The 22199-nt window shown below is 43.6% G+C and overlaps 1 protein-coding gene across 1 annotated transcript in view; it reads right to left on the reverse strand.

The window, feature by feature from the left end:
• myo5b (myosin VB) overlaps positions 1–22199 on the reverse strand; it is a 310547-nt gene that overhangs the window by 48762 nt on the left and 239586 nt on the right. The window contains exons 18-22 of the mRNA XM_070867495.1: positions 21869–21980; positions 21446–21657; positions 17506–17662; positions 7148–7387; positions 5847–6083 (exon numbers count right to left, since the gene is read on the reverse strand). Of these exons, the coding sequence (XP_070723596.1) occupies positions 5847–6083; positions 7148–7387; positions 17506–17662; positions 21446–21657; positions 21869–21980 (958 nt within the window). The remainder of the gene's footprint in view (positions 1–5846; positions 6084–7147; positions 7388–17505; positions 17663–21445; positions 21658–21868; positions 21981–22199) is intronic.

The following is a 22199-nucleotide window of genomic DNA, read 5'->3' on the forward strand; positions in this document are numbered from 1 at the left end:
AACTAAGTGACTCACTGTAGCATTGGTCTGACCAGTGCTGACTTAACTAACCTCAGCGGGATGGTGACAGGGAGGGGTGGGGGTGGGGCGAGGGAGAGATCATCTAAGGTTTGCACTTCATATACAGGGCTGGATTTTTGGCTTGTTGCTGTCTCTGGTTTCGCTCTGGAGGGGCAGTAATGGCAGCAGAAAGCATTTGTGGGCAGCTGGCCAGCTTCCAGTGCCCCGCCGGGACATTCGGTGCCGGGTTTACAGGGGCATGGAGCAGTACCACCCAGGAGAAGTGAGCCGGTGTGCAACGTCCCTGGTCGCAACATCGGCTTGATACTTGGTTCGCGCCTTACCCATAGCGCCCCCTAGTGGGACCGCCTGTGAAAGCTGGTGGCCCGAGCTGTACCGACCACAGTGAGTGAAATAATGTCAACCTGAGGCAAGTGTGAATGTTTTTTTATTTTTGCAATTAATGGTGATGTGACATCAGTAATGTATTGGGAATGTTTCTGGTATTTTTTTTCTTCAGATTTCTGTTTTTCAAGAAGCCTCTCTTAGGGCGCTCCGAGGCCGGCTGTTTAGCTCGGGATTTTCAGTTGCTCAGCCAGCCGAGCACCCTAAAAGAACACCTCCCTTAGCACTCCACTTCACATTCAGGGCCTAGCTGCTAATCTTTGCGGCTGGAGACTCTAACCATTTCCCAGCGCAAAATTTATCGTACCGCCTGGATAAATGCTGCAACAGAGGCGCAACCGAACCCTATTCTCTATTCAAGGTGGAAAATGGATATGTGTGCCTATCAAATGAGAACTAGATCAGGGTAGGCTATGACCCAAGCTCCCATCACCAATCAGCTGAATAGCCTGCTTCACAGTAAGGACACCCTCTATTGTGTAGCACCACCACTGTGTCAAGTAGGTCAGATCCTGCAGCCCAAAACTGGGCATCCACAAGGCACTGTGTACATAACATAAGAAATAGGAGCAGGAGTAGGCCATTTGACACCTCGAGCCTGCTCCGCCATTTAATAAGATCATGGCTGAACCGATCATGGACTCAGCTCCACATCCCTTCCTGCTCCTCATAACCCTTTATTCCCTTATCACTCAAAAATCTGTATCTCCACCTTAAATATATTCAATGATCCAGCCTCCACAGCTCTCTGGGGCAGAGAATTCCACAGATTTACAACCCTCAGAGAGAAGAAATTCCTCCTCATCTCAGTTTTAAATGGGCCGCCTCTTATTCTGAGACTATGTCCCCAAGTTTTAGTTTCCCCTATGAGTGGAAATATCCTCTCTGGGGAATCCATCTCGTCAAGCCCCCTCATTATCTTATATGTTTCCATATGATCACACCTCATTCTTCTGAACTCCAATGAGTATAGGCCCAACCTACTCAACGTATCTTCAAGTCAACCCCCTCATCTCCGGAATCAACCTAGTGAACCTTCTCTGAACAGCCTCCAATGCAAGTATATCCTTCCTTAAATGTGAGCAAAACTGTAAACAGTACTCTAGGTGTGGCCTCACCAATACCCTGTACAGTTGTAGCAGGACTTCTCTGCTTTTATACTCTATCCCCCTTGAAATAAAAGCCATCATTCCATTTGCCTTCCTGATTACTTGCTGTACCTGCATACTAACTTTTTGTGTTTCATGCACAAGGACCCCCCAGGTCTCTCTGTACTGCAGCACTTTGCAATTTTTCTCCATTTAAATTATAATTTGCTTTTCTATTTTTTCTGCCAAAGTGGATAACCTCACATTTTCCCACATTGTACTCCATCTGCCAAATATTTGTCCATTCACGTAGCCTGTCGATATCCCTTTGCAGATTTTGTGTCCCCTCCTCACAATTTGCTTTCCCACCCATCTTTGTATCATCAGTAAACTTGGCTACATTACACTCGGTCCCTTCATCCAAGTCATTAATATAGATTGTAAATAGTTGAGGCCCCAGCACCGATTCCTGTGGCACCCCACTAGTCACTGTTTGTCAACCAGAAAATGAATGTTTATCTTGACCATGTACCATCGGTAGCAGCAAAATTATACACTACAGGTACTACAATCTCATAGCCCGACATCCGTCATTCCTCCATCGCCATAAAGCCAAGAGATCAAGATTCGTTCTGATATTTCAGTGCAGTACTGAGGGAGTGTTGTACTGTCTTTCGCATGAGACATAAAAACAGTTATGTCTGCTCCGTGGACATAATTTCAACCCTTGCTACTTCCTATTCAAAGCACTCCAACCCATCTCACCTAAACCACATTGATCAACGAAACCTCATGTGACTGCAAGCAAAGTTCACTGGTCTCCTTGATTTTTTTTGACTGTCTTTAAAACTGTCCATCACTCAATCCTCCTTGAACATTTCTCCTCTGAAGTCTACATTTGTGGCTGCTCTTTCCTGGGTTCCACTCCTACCTATCACACCATAATCATGAAACTACCACAAATGGTTTCTCCTCCTGTGCCTGCACAATCATCCCTGGTGTACCCATGGATTCTATTCTTGGCCAATACCCCTTCATTATTCACATGCTATCCTTGGGAGCACAGGGTCAGGTTTCACGTGTGCTCCAGCTTGCCATCTCCACCCCATTGCTGTTGCCTCCAATTGTCTATCAAATATTAAGGTATTGGATGAGTCGAAACATCCTCTCGCTTAATTTAAGCAAAGCTGAAGCATTCCTCTTTCTCTCTTAAAAACACCTGTAAGTCTCCAGTATTGACCATCTCCTCTTAGCTGCACTCTCAGGCTTTGCTTGGTATAATGCTTGTTAGCTTTCCCCACCACGTCAGACTGGTCACCAGCACTAATACCTCTCCCCTCCATCACTGATGGCCTAATCCCCGCTTTTACCACGGCATGGCTTTACTTCAGTTCTCTTCTTGCCAATCTCCCCTTCCGCCATTCATAAAATACAAGTCATCCAGGATGCCCAGCCCATATCCTCACCTGCGCTATGGCTCACTACATCTTTATCACCAAGCTCCACTGGCTTCCTGTGTAACCCTTGCCCTTCCATACTCCATGATCTCCTCTGGTCCCATGTCCCTGTGCAAACCCTTGGGTCCTCCAACACCAGCCTACTTTTTGCTCATCACTGCACCACTCACAGATCAACTGCAGAAGGTGCTGCTGTGACTCGGTTGCTATAATTCACAGACATAATTATACTAAGCAGACACAGATTAATTGAATTCCCTAAATTTTATCAGTTGTTCACAAACATCAGACTTTGCACATATTTTGATGCCATGATTGCTTTGTATCCATATTATCTGAGGGAGGAAAATCAAAGATGTGCCCCTTTGGTCCTGTTTACACAGACAGCATTAATTGGCTCATGTACGTGAGTAACATCAGTGCTGGGGAATGGAACATTTTGCACCATGTCAGCATCAACCACTTTCAGGTCATGTAGAGTATTGGTTAGATAGAGCATTCAGTCTCTCCTCTACACTGCCCTAATTATAGGTCATCATCTTAATTTAAGAAAGCATCCTCAGACATGTTAACCTAGAAAACTAGCAAAAGCTGACCAACTTCACAAATGCTGACAGCTCTAAACTCAACACTTGCATTACAAATAGACAGATGTGCAGTTTGCAGTAATGGTGGATTTAGAAATTACTGAAGTGGAATTATTGCTGAAGGCATGAGATCTATTTTCCAGAGGAAAAATAATGATTTTTTTTTTAAACCTTATTTAGCACATTTTACAGCCTACAATAATTTTGCCTTTCAAGCTAAAAATAATTTCTCCTGTTATTTAAAAATATCTGTTACCTATGAACATAAGAAGTTATAGGATTTCAATACAACTCGATAGGGGTCAATCCCTTTCATTAGGAATCTAACCCCAGATGGCCTTGCAGTACGGAAAGACCATAAAAAGGCAAAACAGGGTAACGAGTTTTATATAAACGGCATTGAATATGAAAGAAAGGAAATTGGTCAGGCATCAGAGTATTGTGCACAGTTCTTAGCAATCCCTTATAGGTAGGGTATTAGAGCATACAGCGAAGATTCATGATAATACAAAGATTATAGTTCTGAAGAAAGGCTTGCATTGTTTTTTCCAATAAAGCAGAGAAGGGAGGGGGTTCTTAAAGATTTTTGTACAATGATAAGTAGTACAAGATAGGCATAAGAAATAGCAGGAGTAGGCCATTCGGCCCCTCGAATCTGCTCCACCATTTAATAAGATCATGACTGATCTGATCTTGGGCTCAACTCCACTTCCCCGCCCGCTCCCCATAAGCCTTCACTCCCTTATCTTTCAAAAATCTGTTTATCTCCACCTTAAATATATTCAATGACCCAGCTTCCACAGCTCTCTGGAGCGGAGAATTCCCCACATTTACGACCCTCAGAAGAAATTCCTCCTCATCTCAGTCCTAAATGGGCGACCCCTTATTCTGAAACTATGCTCCCTAGTTCTAGAGTCCCCCATGAGTGGAAACATCCTCTCGGCATCCACCTTGTCGAGCCCCCTCAGTATCTTATATGTTTCAATAAGATCACCTCGCATTATTCTAAACTCGAATAAGTATAGGCCCAACCTGCTCAAACTTTCTTAAGTCAACTCTTTCATCTCAGGAATCAACCTAGTGAACCTTCTCTGAACTGCCTCCAATGCAAGTACATCCTTCCTTAACTAAGGAGACCAAAACTGTACGCAGTACTCCAGGTGTGGTCTCACCTGTACAGTTGTAGCAAGACTTCCCTGCTTTTAAACTCCATCCCCCTTGCAATAAAGGCCAACATTCCTGATTATTTGCTGTACCTGCATACTAACTTTGTGTGTTTCATGCACAAGGACCCCCAGGTCCCTCTGTACAGCAGCATTTTGTAATCTCTCTCCATTTAAATAATAATTTGCTTTTTTATTTTTCCTGCCAAAGTGGATAACCTCACACTTCCCCACATTATACTCCCATCTGCCAAATGTTTGGCCACTCACACTTTGCAGATTCTTTGTGTCCTCCTCACAACTTGCTTTCCCACCCATCTTTGTATCATCAGCAAACTTGGCTGCATTACACGCAGTAAATCAATAGCAAGGGGGCATAAATTCAGAGATACCACTGGAGGAATAGAGGGGGAAGTTAGAAAAATTCTAATAACCTCCACAGAGGTCTCTACAACAAGTGACTATTGAGGCAGAGACTAGAAATGCATTTAAAAGGGAATTGACTAAATATTTCTGAAGAAAAAATATAAATGGGAATGTGGAAAGGGACAGTGAAGTGAAATGTAGATAGCTCTGGTTGATGAATTAGCACGAGTACAGATGTGACAGGTTGCATGGCCTCTTTCTAGTCTGTAATTCCTATGATTAATTTACATTTTCTTGTGGATACTTGTATATGCAACATAAAGGCATCCCAAGCAAAAAAGGACAGATGAATACATATAGTGCCAAGGAAATAATCAATCACAATATGAGAGCACTGAGTCTTTTTAAGGGATGCTCCAGGGAAAGCTCACAGTAATCATTTTACATAGGATGAAATGTGCAAGAACCTGTCTACCCATATGTTGAGAAAATAAAATTTGGGTCTCCGTCAAGTGTTTGACTGAGTGCTGAAGACAGCAGAATCCAGTTCATACTCCAAATATGGACACAGAATAAGTATAAATGTCACAATCAATCCCTGGTACATCTAACATTAGTGGAATAAACAGTCAACCACAATATGCACTTTAATTTCTTATCTAACAAATGGGGAGATATTGCCTTGCCAGCATTATTCTTTGAAAGAAATTACCTGGAATTGGTCAATAAAATGGTATTCAGTTATTAACTGGTTTAACATGACCTTCAGATTTCAGTTACCTGTTGAAGTTCTGCTTTCTCTCTAGTGGAGGTGTCTGCCAGGATTTTGCGTTCTGCCTGGGATTTCTTGAGTTCCTTGTGGAGCTTCTCAATCTCCTCCTGTAAACTGGTTGCTCTGTTCTCATCTCCCTGGTGTTCCTGCCGTCGGTCCAACTCCTTGTGAAGTTTATTAATTTCAGTAGTTTGGGCCATGTTAACTGCCGTCAGCTGCTCGGTCAACATCTTGTACTCCTTGTTCTGTGGAAAGGATCATAAGCATGGGTCAATCTAATAGATAAGGGAATACACAATAAATAGTAGGATACCGAGAAGTATAGAGGAACAGAGGGACCTTGGAGTGCGAGGTATGGAATACAAGAACAAGGAGCTTATGCTTGAACTGTATGAAACACTAGTTATACCATAGCTAGAGTACTGCGTACAGTTCTGATCACCACATTACAGAAAAGATGTGATTGCACTAGAGAGGGTACAGAGGAGATTTACGAGAATGTTGCCAGGACTGGAGAATTTTAGCTATAAGGAAAGATTGGATAGGCTGGGTTTGTTTTCTTTGGAACAGAAGAGGTTGAGGGGGAAACTTAATTGAGGTGTATAAAATTATGAGGGGCCCAGATAGAGTGGATAGGAAGGACCTATTTCCTTTAACAAAGTGGTCAATAACCAGGGGGCAGAGATTTAAAGTAATTGGTAGAAGGATTACAGGAAAGTTAAGGAGAATTTTTTTCATCCAGAGGATGGTAGGGGTCTGAATCCCAGCTCTGTGAACATCCAATAGGTGGTGGGCATGAATGGAGTCCCAGAACCAAAATGGAAAGGAACATTGTTGAGGGGCACAGATGAAGGGCAAGAGCCCACTGCCGGGTTGTATTCTACGTACTGTTGGTCTGGAATTATAACATTTTGAAAAATAAAACGTGATTATTGTTGATTCGTTTAATGTTGTGCAGAGATGGAATCCGGAGTCATCATGTGGGCACTAACTCTGTAAACTCAGTAATGATCATTGGATCAAGGTACAGGGAGATTGCTGGGCCACCTTGCCTTAAATAAAAAGTAGGAAGGGAAGAAAAATCAGGGTGAAAAATTATTTAAACTAATGATTTGTAGTTTTCACAGAAAAACAGACAGTAGCAGAACATGATCCTGGAAACTATTGCAAAAATAGTCACTGTAAACCAGCAACCTTGGTTATTATTCACTTATATATGTGGGACCATTATTTATCTGGTCACACTATTGTGTAACAGCACATTCTAAATTTACATTGAACTTGCAAATTAGACTGAGGCCATTCTTACCTGATCATCTACCTTTCTTTGAAGCTGAACCACTTTATTTTCCATCCCGCTGGTGAGCTGCTTGTAATGTTCGACTGATTTGGCTTCAATCTTTAGCGTCTTCAACTCACGGCGCGCCTTCATGCGCCTGTAACAGCACTGGAGATAGATGACCGCATTGCGAATCCTGCAGAACCTCTTTCGAGCCATCCAGCCCCTTACACACTTCTGAATAACAGTGGCTTTGTGCTGCAGTAGCAACTGTAGAAATGACAAAGTAACACAGAAACATCAGGAAAAGTCTTGCACAAATTGATAGCTTACACAGCTCCAACACACACACCACAGAATGGCAGGTTATGGATTCATATCCAAACCTCCTAAAACAGTAAGTTCACCATTCTGTGAGATTAGAGCTAATTTCCCTATTAATTAACTCATTGTTTTGTTTACTAATACTTACTTTATATAAACACACATATATACAATTAGAATTAGCTCACAACGCAAAGTAACCAATCATAACCAGCTTGCAGCAAGGGTAGATGGGAAAATAAACTAACTTGACTGACTTTAATAAAGCAGCTTAGACAATAGAGCATTCAAACTAAAAGACATGAATTCACAGACCTTGAAAAGATGGGAGTTATAACAACTTGAGAAAAACAAGGTGCAGCTGGGGCTGGTTTCTATGTAACCATAAAAATTAAAAGGACAAGGTAGCAAAACAGACAGATAAGGCAAGGGTCTGCATAAGATTTAAAAAAAAAATGAATGTTTTATGCTTTGTTTCTTTAAAAATAACTTAATGGGAAAACACACAAGAATGAACCTGGGTAAGGTTGGATGATACATTTCTCTATGGAAATAAAGAGAAGGTTAAGTGTAAGTCAGTTATTGGTTCAGTAAGACGCCATAGATTTGAATGGAAAGAAAAGAAATGGTTAATTATAAAAGATTGGAGCACCCAGAGACAAGGAAAGCAGACTCAGGACCTTCTCTTTATTTCCATTAGGGAAATGTGTCACCAAACCTTACCCAGGTTAATTCTTGTGCTTTTTCCCCACTGTTATTTTTAAAGAAACAAAGCACAAAACATTCATTTTTTAAAATCTTACGCAGACCCTTTCCTTATCTGTCTGTTTTGCTACCTTGTCCATTTAATTTTTATGGTTACATAGAAACCAGCCCCAGTTGCACCAAGGATAGCGAACTCCTACCCAAGGCATAACGGGGTAGTATAACTATGCTTTATGCTTTGTTACCACTGCTTAAGACACTGTAAGGGTTGTTGATCCTTGATTGTATTTAATAAAATGTGGAAATAAACTAATTCTAATTGGGTCAACGTCGAATCTTTTGGAATCAAAGATCTCACAAAGAGATTCTTACAATTCTCCAGGCTGGGAAAAAATTCAGTAAAAATAGGAACGTGCCATGGTTGAGACAATATCTGTTCAGCGCTCGAATGAGGTTCAAATCCAACTGAGATTGATGGGATGTTAGTCTCCTTTGCCTACTGGCTGTGTGTGCGCTCTAAAGAAAGACTTGCATTTATAGAGTGCCTTTCAAGACCTCATTGTGTCCCAAAGCGCTACATCCAATGATGTATTTTTGAAATGTAGTCATGGTTATAATGTAGGAAACACAGTAGCCAATTTGAGCTTGTGAAATGAGTTGGTCAGTCCCCACCCAATTCATAGTGAGCATGGCCTTTTCATTTATTGACAAAGGGTTTAATTAGGAGGGGGAAAATAGAGTATGAGAGTAAGCTTGCAGGGAACATAAAAACTGACTGCAAAAGCTTCTATAGATATGTGAAGAGAAAAAGATTAATGAAGCCAAATGTAGGTCCCTTGCAATCAGAATTGGGTGATTTTACAATGGAGAACAAAGAAATGGCAGACCAATTGAACAAATACTTTGGTTCTGTCTTCACTAAGGAAGACACAAATAACCTTTCGGAAATACTTGGGGACCGAGGGTCTAGCGAGAAGGAGCAACTGAAGGAAATCCTTATTAGTCAGGAAATTATGTTAGGGAAATTGATGGGATTGAAGGCCGATAAATCCCCAGGGCCCAATAGTCTGCATCCCAGAGTACTTAAGGAAGTGGCCCTAGAAATAGTGGATGCATTGGTGGTCATTTTCCAACATTCTATAGACTCTGGATCAGTTCCAATGGATTCGAGGGTAGCTAATGTAACTCCACTTTTTAAAAAAGGAGAGAGAGAGAAAACAGGGAATTATAGACCAGTTAGCCTGACATCGGTGGTGGAAAAAAATCTTCACTCAGAATTGTGAATCTGTGGAATTCTCTATCACAGAAAGTTGTTGAGGCCAGTTTGTTAGATATATTCAAAAGGGAGTTTAGATGTGGCCCTTACGGCTAAAGGGATCAAAGGGTATGGAGAGAAAGCAGGAATGGGGTACTGAAGTTGCATGATCAGCCATGATCATATTGAATGGTGGTGCAGGCTCGAAGGGCCGAATGGCCGACTCCTGCACCTATTTTCTAATTTTCTAACAGCCCAATACTTACAGGCTCTGCTAGAAGAAAACACATTTTTTTGAATGTGGAAAATTCTAAAAGAAGAAAAAACAGGAGAAACATGCAAAATATTTGAAATGAACTCATTTGCTAGGGAACCAATGCCTCCCTATAAGACAGTGTTTCAGTTAAAATGGCAGATTTAGATCCACGAATGGCAAAGTGGATGAGTGCACTGCCCAATTTGGTACAAATGGTTTGAATAATACAAACCAGGGAGACCTCAGCTTTTGATCCCTGGTTTCTGCTGATCTCAACTGGAGTAGCAGTAGGGCCAATATAATTGCCCTTAGCTCCTTTTGACAAGAGGGGTGAAAGAAATCAGAGAGAAAATCCATTCAATTGCTGTCCAATGTCGCTGGTAAATAATGAGGATAGAATTGGGCCTGTTTTGATTTTGCCATCACTTACTGTCTGGGATCAAACTATGGTCAGTGGGCAAATTTTGCAGCCCTGTCGCTGTCTATGGAACTGTACACCAGCAATTCTCAGTGCCTTCAGACGAGTACAGGGAAACAAAAGGTAAAAATGGAGGAGCAGGGAGTCGAGGAGACAGAACGGGAGGTCGGTGAGGCCTACAAGTGGCCAGCATCGAGTGGGAGGCCCAGCAGGGAGTCGAGGCGGACAGCCATGGCAGGAGAGCTCGGACATGTGTTATGCTCCTCCTGTATTATGTGGGAAGTCAGGGACGCTTCCGGTGTCCCTGACAACTACGTGTGCGGGAAATGCATCCGCCTGCAGCTCCTGACGGACTGCATTGCGGCACTGGAGCTGCAGGTGGATTCACTCTGGAGCATCCACGATGCTGAGAATGACGTGAATAGCACATTTAGTGAGTTGGTCTCACCGCAGGTAAAGGGTAAACAGCCAGATAGGGAATGGGTGACCAACAGGAAGAAAATATGCAAGGAAGGTAGTGCAGGGGTCCCCTGCGGTCATCCCCCTGCAAAACAGATACACCGCTTTGGGTACTGTTGGGGGGGATAACTCATCAGGGGAGGGCAGCAGCAGCCAAGTTCATGGCACCGTGGGTGGCTCTGCTGCACAGGAGAGCAGGAAAAAGAGCGGGAGAACTATCGTGATAGGGGATTCAATTGTAATGGGAATAGATAGATGTTTCTGCAGCCGCAACCAAGACTCCAGGATGGTATGTTGCCTCCCTGGTGCAAGGGTCAAGGATGTCTCGGAGCGGGTGCAGGGCATTCTGAAAAGGGGGGGTGAACAGCCAGTTGTCGTGGTGCATATAGGTACCAACAATATAGGTAAAAAAACAGGATGGGGTCCTACAACTCTTTTGGTTGGAAGCAAAATTAAACAGTTAAATCAAGAGCCACCTGATCTGGGGGACAATTCAAACACTTTTCAAGTGCCCAGACAAATTTAGGGAGCTAGGAGCGAAATTAAAAAGTAGGACCTCAAAAGTAGTTACCTCAGGATTGCTACCAGTGCCACGTGCTAGTCAGAGTAGGAATCGCAGGATAGCTCAGATGAATACGTGGCTTGAGCAGTGGTGCAGAAGGGAGGGATTCAAATTCCTGGGACATTGGAACCAGTTCTGGGGAAGGTGGGACCAGTACAAACCTGGGCAGGACCTGAATCAACGTCCTTGGGGGCGTGTTTGCTAGTGCTGTTGGGGAGGAGTTAAACTAATATGGCAGGGGGGTGGGAATCTCTGCAGGGAGACAGAGGAAACTAGAATGGGGGCAGAAGCAAAAGATAGAAAGAAGAAAAGTAAAAGTGGAGGGCAGAGAAACTTAAGGCAAAAAGCAAAAAGGGCCACATTAGAGCAAAATTCTAAAGAGGTAAAGTGTGTTAGAAAGTCAAGCCTGAAGGCTCTGTGCTTCAATGCGAGGAGTATTCGGAATAAGGTGGACGAATTAACTGCACAGATAGCAATTAATGGGTATGATGTAATTGGCATCATGGAGACATGGCTCCAGGGTGACCAAGGCTGGGAACTCAACATCCAGGGGTATTCAACATTCAGGAAGGATAGACAGAAAGGAAAAGGAGGTGGGGTGGCATTGCTGGTTAAAGAGGAAATTAATGCAATAGTAAAAAAGGACATTAGCTTGGATGATGTGGAATCGGTATGGGTGCAGCTACGGAATACCAAAGGGCAGAAAATGCGAGTGGGAGTTGCGTACAGACCACCAAACAGTAGTAGTAAGGTTGGGGACAGCATCAAACAAGAAATTAGGGATGCATGCAATGAAGCTACAGCAGTTATCATGGGAGGCTTTAATCTACATATTTATTGGGCTAACCAAACTGGTAACAATGCGGTGGAGGAGGATTTCCTGGAGTGTATTTGGGATGGTTTTCTAGACAAATATGTCGAGGAATCAACCAGGGAGCTGGCCATCCTAGACTGGGTGATGTGTAATGAGAAAGGACGAATTAGCAATCTTGTTGTGCGAGGTCCCTTGGGGAAGAATGACCATAACATGGTAGAATTCTTTATTAAGATGGAGAGTGACACAGTTAATTCAGAAACTAGGGTCCTGAACTTAAGGAAAGGTAACTTCGATGGCTTGAGACGTGAATTCGCTAGAATAGACTGGCAAATGATACTTATAGGGTTGACGGTGGATCGGCAATGGCAAACATTTAAAGATCACAGGTACGAACTTCAGCAATTGTACATCCCTGTCTGGAGGAAAAATAAAATGGGGAAGGTGGCTCAACCGTGGCTAACAAGGGAAATTAAGGATAGTGTTAAATCCAAGGAAGAGGCATATAAATTGGCCAGAAAAAGCAAGAAACCTGAGGATTGGGAGAAATTTAGAATTCAGCAGGAGGACGACAAAGGGTTTAATTAAGAGGGGGAAAATAGGAGTACGGGAAGCAGCTTGCTGGGAACATAAAAACTGACTGCAAAAGCTTCTATAGATATGTGAAGAGAAAAAGATTAGTGAAGACAAATTTAGGTCCCTTGCAGTCGGATTCAGGTGAATTTATAATGGGGAACAAAGAAGTGGCAGACCAATTGAACAAATACTTTGGTTCTGTCTTCACGAAGGAAGACACAAATAACCTTCCGGGAGTGCAAGGGGACCGAATGTCTACTGAGAAGGAGGAAGTAAAGGATATCCTTATTAGGCAGGAAATTGTGTTAGGGAAATTGATGAGAATAAAGGCCAATAAATCCCCAGGGCCTGAACGTCTGCATCCCAGAGTACTTAAGGAAGTGGCCCTAGAAATGGTGGATGCATTGGTGATCATTTTTCAACAGTCTATCGACTCTGGATCAGTTCCTATGGACTGGAGGGTAGCTAATGTAACACTACTTTTTAAAAAGGGAGGGAGAGAGAAAGCGGGTAATTATAGACTGGTTAGCCTGATATCAGTCGTGGGGAAAATGTTGCAATCAATTATTAAGGATGAAATAGCAGCGCATTTGGAAGGCAGTGACAGGATTGGTCCAAGTCAGCATGGATTTATGAAGGGAAAATCATGCTTGACATATCTGGAATTTTTTGAGGATGTAACTAGTAAGTGGACATGGGAGAACCAGTGGATGTGGTGTATTTGGACTTTCAAGAGGCTTTTGACAAGGTCCCACACAAGAGATTGGTGTGCAAAATCAAAGCACATGGTATTGGGGATAATATACTCACGTGGATAGAGAACTGGTTGGCAGACAGAAAGCAGAGAGTCGGGATAAACGGGTCCTTTTCAGAATGGCAGGCAGTGACTAGTGGAGTGCCGCAGGGCTCAGTGCTGGGACCCCAGCTCTTTACAATATACATCAATGATTTGGATGAAGGAATGGAGTGTAATATCTCCAATAATGCAGATGACACTAAACTGGGTGGCGGTGTGAGCTGTGAGGGGGATGCTAAGAGGCTGCAGGGTGACTTGCACAGGTTAGGCGAGTAGGCATGGCAGATGCAGTATAATGTGGATAAATGTGAGGTTATCCACTTTGGGGGCAGAAACGCGAAGGCATTATCTGAATGGCGACAGATTAGGAAAAGGGGAGGTACAACGGGACCTGGGTGTCATGGTTCATCAGTCATTGAAAGTTGGCATACAGGTACAGCAGGTGGTGAAGGTAGCAAATCGTATGTTGGCCTTCATAGCTAGGGGATTTGAGTATAAGAGCAGGGAGGTCTTACTGCAGTTGTACAGAGCCTTGGTAAGGCCTCACCTGGAATATTGTGTGCAGTTTTGGTCTCCTAATCTGACGAAGGACGTTCTTGCTATTGAGGGAGTGCAACGAAGGTTCACCAGACTGATTCCTGGGATGGCAGGACTGACATATGAGGAAAGACTGGATCAACTGGGCCTTTATGCATTGGAGTTTAGAAGGATGAGAGGGGATCCCATAGAAACATATAAGATTCTGACGGGACGGGACAGGTTAGATCGGGTAGAATGTTCCCGAATTTGGGGAAGTCCAGAACCAGGGGACACAGTCTTAGGATAAGGGGTCGGCCATTTCGGACTGAGATGAGGAGAAACTTCTTCATTCAGAGAGTTGTTAACATGTGGAATTCTCTGCCGCAGAGAGTTGTTGATGCCAGTTCATTGGATATATTCAAGAGGGAGTTAGATATGGCCCTTACGGCTAAAGGGGTCAAGGGGTATGGAGAGAAAGCAGGAAAGGGATACTGAGTGAATGATCAGCCATGATCTTATTGAATGGTGGTGCAGGCTTGAAGGGCCGAATGGCCTACTCCTGCACCTATTTTCTATGTTTCCATGTTTCCATGGAAAATAAAACAAAAACGGCAGCTTCAATCAAATGACTGACCTTATTCAGAAAACTTGAAATTATTGTAAATAAGTAAAACTACAAGGTTTTACAGTATTACAGTCAAATAAAAAACCTCTTGGATATGAAATTGCACAGCCTTACCTTGTAGTATTCATTTACAGGAGAAGGGAAGGAGCACTATTAAAAATGAAGCCATTATAAAGAATTGAAGGAGTTTCAACATCCTTCTCAAGACTAAGATGTGTTAGTCCCGATAACAGTACAAACAATTCCATGGATGTTCTTCACCATTTCATCATCATGGGATTGGTTGTGTAATGAGGTTGCTATACTACAGATTATATTTATTGCTATGACTTGTTTCCAATTAAAATTTAACCACCCCACTAACATTGAGCACTGCACTAAGATGCATCATTCTGAAATATTCGCTTACAACAAGTGTAAATGATATACCTCATCCTGCACTCCCACTGCGTGCCAGCAAAAACGAATAAATGTTATCTGTCACTCAAACAACACGAACAAGTCAAACTTTGAGTCTACTGAGCAACTTAAAATAGTGTTTTAATCAGAAATGCAATTTTAATGAGGTACTCCTGAGGCAGTAAAGACAGAGTGGGTTTTCAAGAAAAAGAGACAATAGGGTTAAATCTAAGTTACAAGGTTAATAACATAGAAAATGAGACAAAACATAGAGAATATTAAAACTATAGAGCATAGCGTCAAAGCTTCTCGACTTTGTAGACCACTTAGGTATGCAACTAGAAACCTCAAAGATCACATGTAAAGTTGAAAACTATGTTACATAATTTACAAATATCTCACTTTGTTAGTGTTCTGACTTAGGATTTATCTACCAATTGGGCAACAGGCCTAACAGCCAGGCCCACAAAAATTCAAATAGGGCAAACCAAGAAGGAAATAAATCACAAATAGAACTAAATGGCACGACGAGTCAGATTGCCAGATGTCATAGTCCACAAATGGCCCTTGAGCTGTAGTTTGCACACTTCTGCTGTAGAAAATGAGGGAAGAAAAGGTAGAAGAACTTCAACTATAATATTAGGTCATTCTTCAGCATTACGGTGGTATAAATTGGTCACTGTTGCACTGGTTTTCTAGAAAACAGGGGCAAAAATGACCAATTTCGCAGGACTTTGCCCTGTGGCCCAAGGACACCTGGAAAACTTTCAACGCTGTATTGACCTTGGGTGAGTTTCAGGTTTCCGGGCAGCCACCTGAAACAGGCGTTGGGGGCTTTGTCTATGCCAATGAGAAGTTTAACAGCTGTTTTGGAACCACTCTGAGAAACTGAGCTGCCCTGGCTTTATGGCTGTGAAAGCTGCCAAGCAAAGAGAAGCCACCAAAAAGGTAGGTTTAAACTTTACTTTCAAATTCAAGGAGAGTCAGAATGAAGTGCTTCTCCTGACTCCATAGCACTCCTGCTAGTCACGATCACCTCCAACCCCCCACTGCTCCCGGCACTTACCTAGGTTTCTGGTGTGGCAAACGGCCTGAAATTCATCTTCTGAAGTATGCGAGCTGCATGTGGAGGCTGCAATGCCCAAAGGCCAATTTCAGACCAGCCTGGGGCCTCCCGGTTGGGGCGCGCACTTCCTGCGCAGCACCGATTCTGGGCCCGATGGTAGCCCCTGGCGAATTTCTGCCACACAGTGTGCGAGGTGAAATGCATAAAAACAACAGCCAGGTCAGGGGTACAGAATTCCCCCAATAGTTTGGTGCTGTAATAGTTAACTATACCTTCTCGTCCATCTCTACCTGGCTGCAGCCTTTGGTATGGTGACCACACCACTGGCATCCAGCTGGGTGGAACTGCACTCGCCTGGTTCCATTCTTAACTATCCAGTCGTAGCCAGAGAATCACCTGCAATGGCTTTTCTTCCCACTCTCCCACTATTACCTCTGGTGATCTCCAAGGATCTATCCTTGTCACCCCCCTATATTTATCAGATATATGCTGCCCCTCTACATCATCCGAAAACACAGTGCTGACACCCAGCTCTACCTCGGACTGCTTGTCCGACATCCAGTCCCGGAGGAGCAGAAATTTCCTAAATATTAGGAAGACAGAAGCCATCATCTTGCACCCCCCACCCCCCAAACAAACTCCGTTCCCTAGCCAACGACTCCATCCCTCTGCCTGGCAACTGTCTGGATGAACCAGACTGTTCACAATCTTGGTGTCGTATTTGACCCCGAGATGAGCTTCCAACCACGTTTCCGTGGCATAACTAAGACCGCCTATTTCTACTTCCATAACATCGCCAGTCTCTGCCCCTGCCTCAGCTCAACTGCTGCTGAAACCCTCTACCATGCCTGTGTTACCTTTGGACTTGACTAGTCTAACGCACACCTGGCTTGCCTCCCATCTTTATGCCTCCGTAAACTGGAGGTCATCCAAAACTCTGCCGCCTGTGTCCTAAATCGCATCAAGTCCCGTTCACCCATCACCCCTCTGCTTGCTGACCTACACTGGCTCCTGATTAAGCAATGCCTCGATTTTAAAATTTTCATCCTTATGTTCAAATCCCTCCCCATCTCTAAACTTCTCCAGTCCAACAACCCTCAGAGATATCTGTGCTCCTCCAATTCTGGCCGATTGCGCACTCACGATTTTAATTGCTCCCCCATTGGTGGCCATGCCTTCAACTGTCAAGGCCCTAAGCTCTGCCTCCCTCCCTAAACCTCTCCGCTCTCTACCTGTCTATCCTCCTTTAAGACACTCCCTTAAAACATACCTCTTTGACCAAGCTTTTGACCAAACCTGCCCCAATTACTCCTTATGTAGCTTGGTATCAAATGTTATTTGGCAACACTCCTGTGAAGCGTCTTGGGACGTTTTACGACGTTATAGGCGCTCTATAAATACAAATTGTTATTGTTTTAAAAAATACACTTTAAATTTGTCTCCATCTCCAATGATGGGCAAGTCATCAATATCTTCAGAGTAAGGCGACCCAGGGAGCACAGCGGCCTGACAACACTTGCTTCTGTGGGTGCCTCTCTTTCCCCCTTTCTCAAGATTGACAATTAGAACTTAGTTTTACGTGAAAGTCTAAGCCCGGGAAAGTAGAACACTTACCTCAAGGTACACTTGTCTGACAAACAGTCCACGAGTATAAGCCTGAATCGTGATGGCCGCATTGCGAGTTTTCAGGTACTCACGTCGCACAGCAACCATCCTGTACTGCTTCTGGAAAATTATCACCGCTCTTGTTTTCCGCAGGATGTCCACCAGCCTTAGAATGAGAAAAGAATGAACAAAGATGGAGAGAGAGTAAGAACAATACAGAGCAAGAACAATACAGAGCAAGAACAATACAGAGCAAGAACAATACAGAGCAAGAACAAGTTTGCTGTAAAAAATTTATACAATCCAATACTTATTAAAATAAAGAAAAATCATCTCAAAACTTGAAATCGAGGGGGCTCGGAAATCAGGGTAGGCCAAGAGTTACGGCGGGGTGGGGGGAAATGAGAGAAGTGATGGAGGAACTAAGGAACGGGGGCTCGGGGAGTGAGGGATTGGGGGGGAGGGGGGAGGGGAAGAGAGGGTAAGAGAAAGGGACACTGGGTCGGGGGATTAGGGCTCAAGTGGCAGAGGGGGGCGTGGGGGCGTGTGGCAAGAGAGAATGGTGTCCACAGCTGTGATGCTTCATGTGGTGGAATAGCCTGCCAACACTTGCTGTTTGGGAACACATATAAAGAATGGGCGGAATTCTAAAAGGTTGCTGGCATCTGTGGAACTGTACCCCAAGCATGAGTGAGTGCCCTCAGAGGAGAAAGTGAGGGAATTTTCTTTTTAAAAGGCACATCAAAGATTCGGATGAAAAAAGCAACAGCTAAAGAAACCAGTCTTTTAAAGATAGGCACATGTTCAATTAATTCTGATGATTACCCTGAAGCTAGAACTTGCTCTTTTTACCCATTAGGGCACAAGTGGTTTAATCAGACCAGGCTCAGCTAATGCTACCCACAATCAAATAGCCTGCAAACCATTACAACCTAAACCAAAGCCTAATCAATGGCCATTGGTGAAGTAACCATCATAGGCAGTTCCTCGAAATTGAGGAAGAAGACTTCCACTCCAAAAGTGACTTCGCAGGGAATTACTGTCTCTGTCGCAGGTGGGACAGACAGTCGTTGGAGGAAAGGATGGGTGGGGAGTCTGGTTTGCCGCAAGCTCAAAGTAACAGTGGGTTGTTGGCACTCAGGAAACATGAAGCAGCCTCCTCAGGAGAGGAGAAAAATAGCTGGCAGGAAAACATGTTTCTATTTATTACTTTTTTGGAAAGAGAAGTTTTATGCTTTTTAAGGTGAAGGATATCAAAACTCCAGGCACCCAGTATATCAGACATTCCCATGCGAGTTAAGAGTCTGAGTAAGGATAAGTAATATCATTTGAACCTCGCCCCGTACAGAACCAGTGATATTTTTGTTTCATATACCTTGGAGTTTCACTGAATGGAGATCATTAATTCATGCTGAATTTGAGACTTGTTTTTGTGCTGTGTTCATATTCACTAGGGATTGATTGAGACTGACTCAAAATTCATTCCACAAAGAATTGTTACAATTTATAAACCTGGGGACTTTCATCCAATTAGTTTGGGCTGGACTCAATCTCAGATCTCGGAAGTAAAAAGCACTGTGCCAGCACACTGCGCTACTTAAGCCCCTTATATGCTTGTAAACAGAAGAACATAAGAAATAGGAGCAGGGATCGGCCAAAGCAGCACTATGCAGCACCCACGCAGCTGACTAACAAGCTTTTAAATAGGAAAACCTCACATGCGCGGTATTTTGAATGGACCACGCAGCCCCTTAAAGGGGCCATGCACCCCCCAAAAAATTAACGGAAACACGAGAGTCGGCCATTTGGGCCTGCTCCGCCAATAAATAAGATCATGACTGATCTTCTACCTCAACTCAACCTTCCTGCACTATCCCCATATCCCTTGGTTCCCTTAGTATCCAAAAATCTATCGATCTCTGTATAAAAGTCGTGTCTTCACAAAGAAAGACACAAATAACCTTCCAATTGTACTAGGGGACAGTAGGTCTAGTGAGGAGGAGGAACTGAAGGATATCCTTATTAGGCGGGAAATTGTCTTCGGGAAATTGATGGGATTGAAGGGCGATAAATCCCCAGGGCCCGACAGTCCCAGAGTACTTAAGGAAGTGGCCCTAGAAATAGTGGATGCATTGGTGATCATTTTCCAACAGTCTATCGACTCTGGATCAGTTCCTATGGACTGGAGGGTAGCTAATGTAACACCACTTTTTAAAAAAGAAGGGAGAGAGAAAACGGGTAATTATAGACCGGTTAGCCTGACATCAGTAGTGGGGAAAATGTTGGAATCAATTATTAAGAATGAAATAGCAGCGCATTTGGAAAGCAGTGACAGGATCGGTCTAAGTCAGCATGGATTTATGAAAGGGAAATCATGCTTGACGAATCTTCTGGAATTTTTTGAGGATGTAACTAGCAGAGTGGAGAAGGGACAACCAGTGAATGTGGTGTATTTGGACTATCAAAAGGCTTTTGACAAGGTCCCGCACAAGAGATTGGTGTGCAAAATCAAAGCGCATGGTACTGGGGGTAATGTACTGACGTGGATAGAGACTGGTTGGCAGACAGGAAGCAGAGAGTCGGGATAAACGGGTCCTTTTCAGAATGGCAAGCAGTGACTAGTGGAGTGCCGCAGGGCTCAGTGCTGGGACCCCAGCTATTTACAATATACATTAATGATTTAGATGAAGGAATTGAGTGTAATAGCTCCAAGTTTGTGGATGACACTAAACTGGGTGGTGGTGTGAGCTGTGAGGAGGACGCTAAGAGGCTGCAGGGTGACTTGGACAGGTTAGGTGAGTGGGCAAATGCATAGCAGATGCAGTATAATGTGGATAAATGTGAGGTTATCCATTTTGGGGGCAAAAACACGAAGGCAGATTATCTGGATGGCGGCAGATTAGGAAAAGGGGAGGTGCAACGAGACCTGGGTGTCATGGTTCATCAGTCACTGAAAGTGGACATGCAGGTACAGCAAGCGATGAAGAAGGCAAATAGTCTGTTGGCCTTCATAGCTAGGGGATTTGAGTATAGGAGCAAGGAGGTCTTACTGCAGTTGTACAGGCCCTTGGTGAGGCCTCATCTAGAATATTGTGTACAGTTTTGGTCTCCTAATCTGAGGAAGGACGTTCTTGCTATTGAGGGAGTGCAGTGAAAGTTCATCAGACTGGTTCCAGGGATGGCTGGACTGTCATATGAGGAGAGACTGGATCAACTGGGCCTTTATTCACTGGAGTTTAGAAGGATGAGAGGGGACAGGTTAGATGCGGGTAGAATGTTCCCGAATTTGGGGAAGTCCAGAACCAGGGGACACAGTCTTAGAATAAGGGATCGGCCATTTCGGACTGAGATGAGGAGAAACTTCTTCATTCAGAGAGTTGTTAACCTGTGGAATTCTCTGCCGCAAAGAGTTGTTGATGCCAGTTCATTGGATATATTCAAGAGGGAGTTAGATATGGCCTTTACGGCTAAGAGGATCAAGAGAGAAAGCAGGAAAGGGGTACCGAGGGAATGATCAGCCATGATCTTATTGAATGGTGGTGCAGGCTCGAAGGGCCGAATGGCCTACTCCGGCACCTATTTTCTATGGTTCTATGTAAAAGTTAGCCAGAATGCACCATCTTAACATTAAAAATTTATGGGAAGTAGACCCCGCAGACTCCCTATAAATGCTCTGGCAATTTTGTTCTTGAGGACTTTCCCCTGCAGGTTTTCAGGAACGTGTGGCTTTTCCCCACCCTCCCTCCAATAAAAATAAAAGTATTTTGGGTGTACCTAACACTTAAGTTACAAAAGCCTGTGTTAACTAATTGTTTTCACATCAGCCTGAAAATCAGGGTCCTTCTTTTGAAGCCGTTAACCAGCTTTTTCTAGTTTTCCAAGTTGGCATGTATGATGGGAGCCCTTCAGCCCCTAAATGACACAATAAAATGCTGAGAACAGCCCCTACTTGCGAGCCTGGTAACCCCGAACATGTCTCTGAATAGTGATGGTGGCCTTCCTCATCCGTCTGTACTTGGCTCTCTGCAACCAACCACGAACGGTCTTCTGTATCATCATACACGCAGCTCGGAACTTATCTGCTCGGAGTTTTTCCAGATACGCCACCTGACCAGCACGAAAGAAGATTTTGGATCGGCCAAATTGGAATTTATCAGGATCCTGACAAAACAGAACGAGGTCTTTTAGTGAGTGATTGAATGGTATCGCATCCCATCAGTACAAGAGCAGCATTGCAACAAAAAACCCACCACAATGTCGTTTGCAGGCATTATCGTCATGGCAAAATTGACAGGAAGTTCTTTTCTCTCCCCCACAGTCAGTCAGTCTCCATTAATTACAAGATAACTTGATGCTAGCCCAGTGTCATTACCTTGATAACGTTTTCCAGAAGCCTCCTACAGGTCTCTTTCTTATCATTCAATATTATGTTTTTCTTCGTCATCAGGACTCTATATCGATTGAAGAATTCATGGTATGTCCACCTATCCAAAAAAAAAGCTGTGAGCTTTTGTGACAACTCAGCTTCCCTCTTTTTAATAATTTTTTTCTGCAAGTGCAGATTATGAAATAGCATCATGTACTCCAATATCCAGTAAGGCACTGGCTGGATACAGAGTAAAGCTGCCCCGACTGTGCCCCAACAATGTGCCTGAGCACCAACCTCAGAACAGCGTTGCCTACTGTGCCAATCTAATACTTTT

The sequence above is a fragment of the Pristiophorus japonicus genome, chromosome 2 (assembly GCF_044704955.1).
Source record: "Pristiophorus japonicus isolate sPriJap1 chromosome 2, sPriJap1.hap1, whole genome shotgun sequence".
NCBI classification, from domain to species: domain Eukaryota; kingdom Metazoa; phylum Chordata; class Chondrichthyes; family Pristiophoridae; genus Pristiophorus; species Pristiophorus japonicus.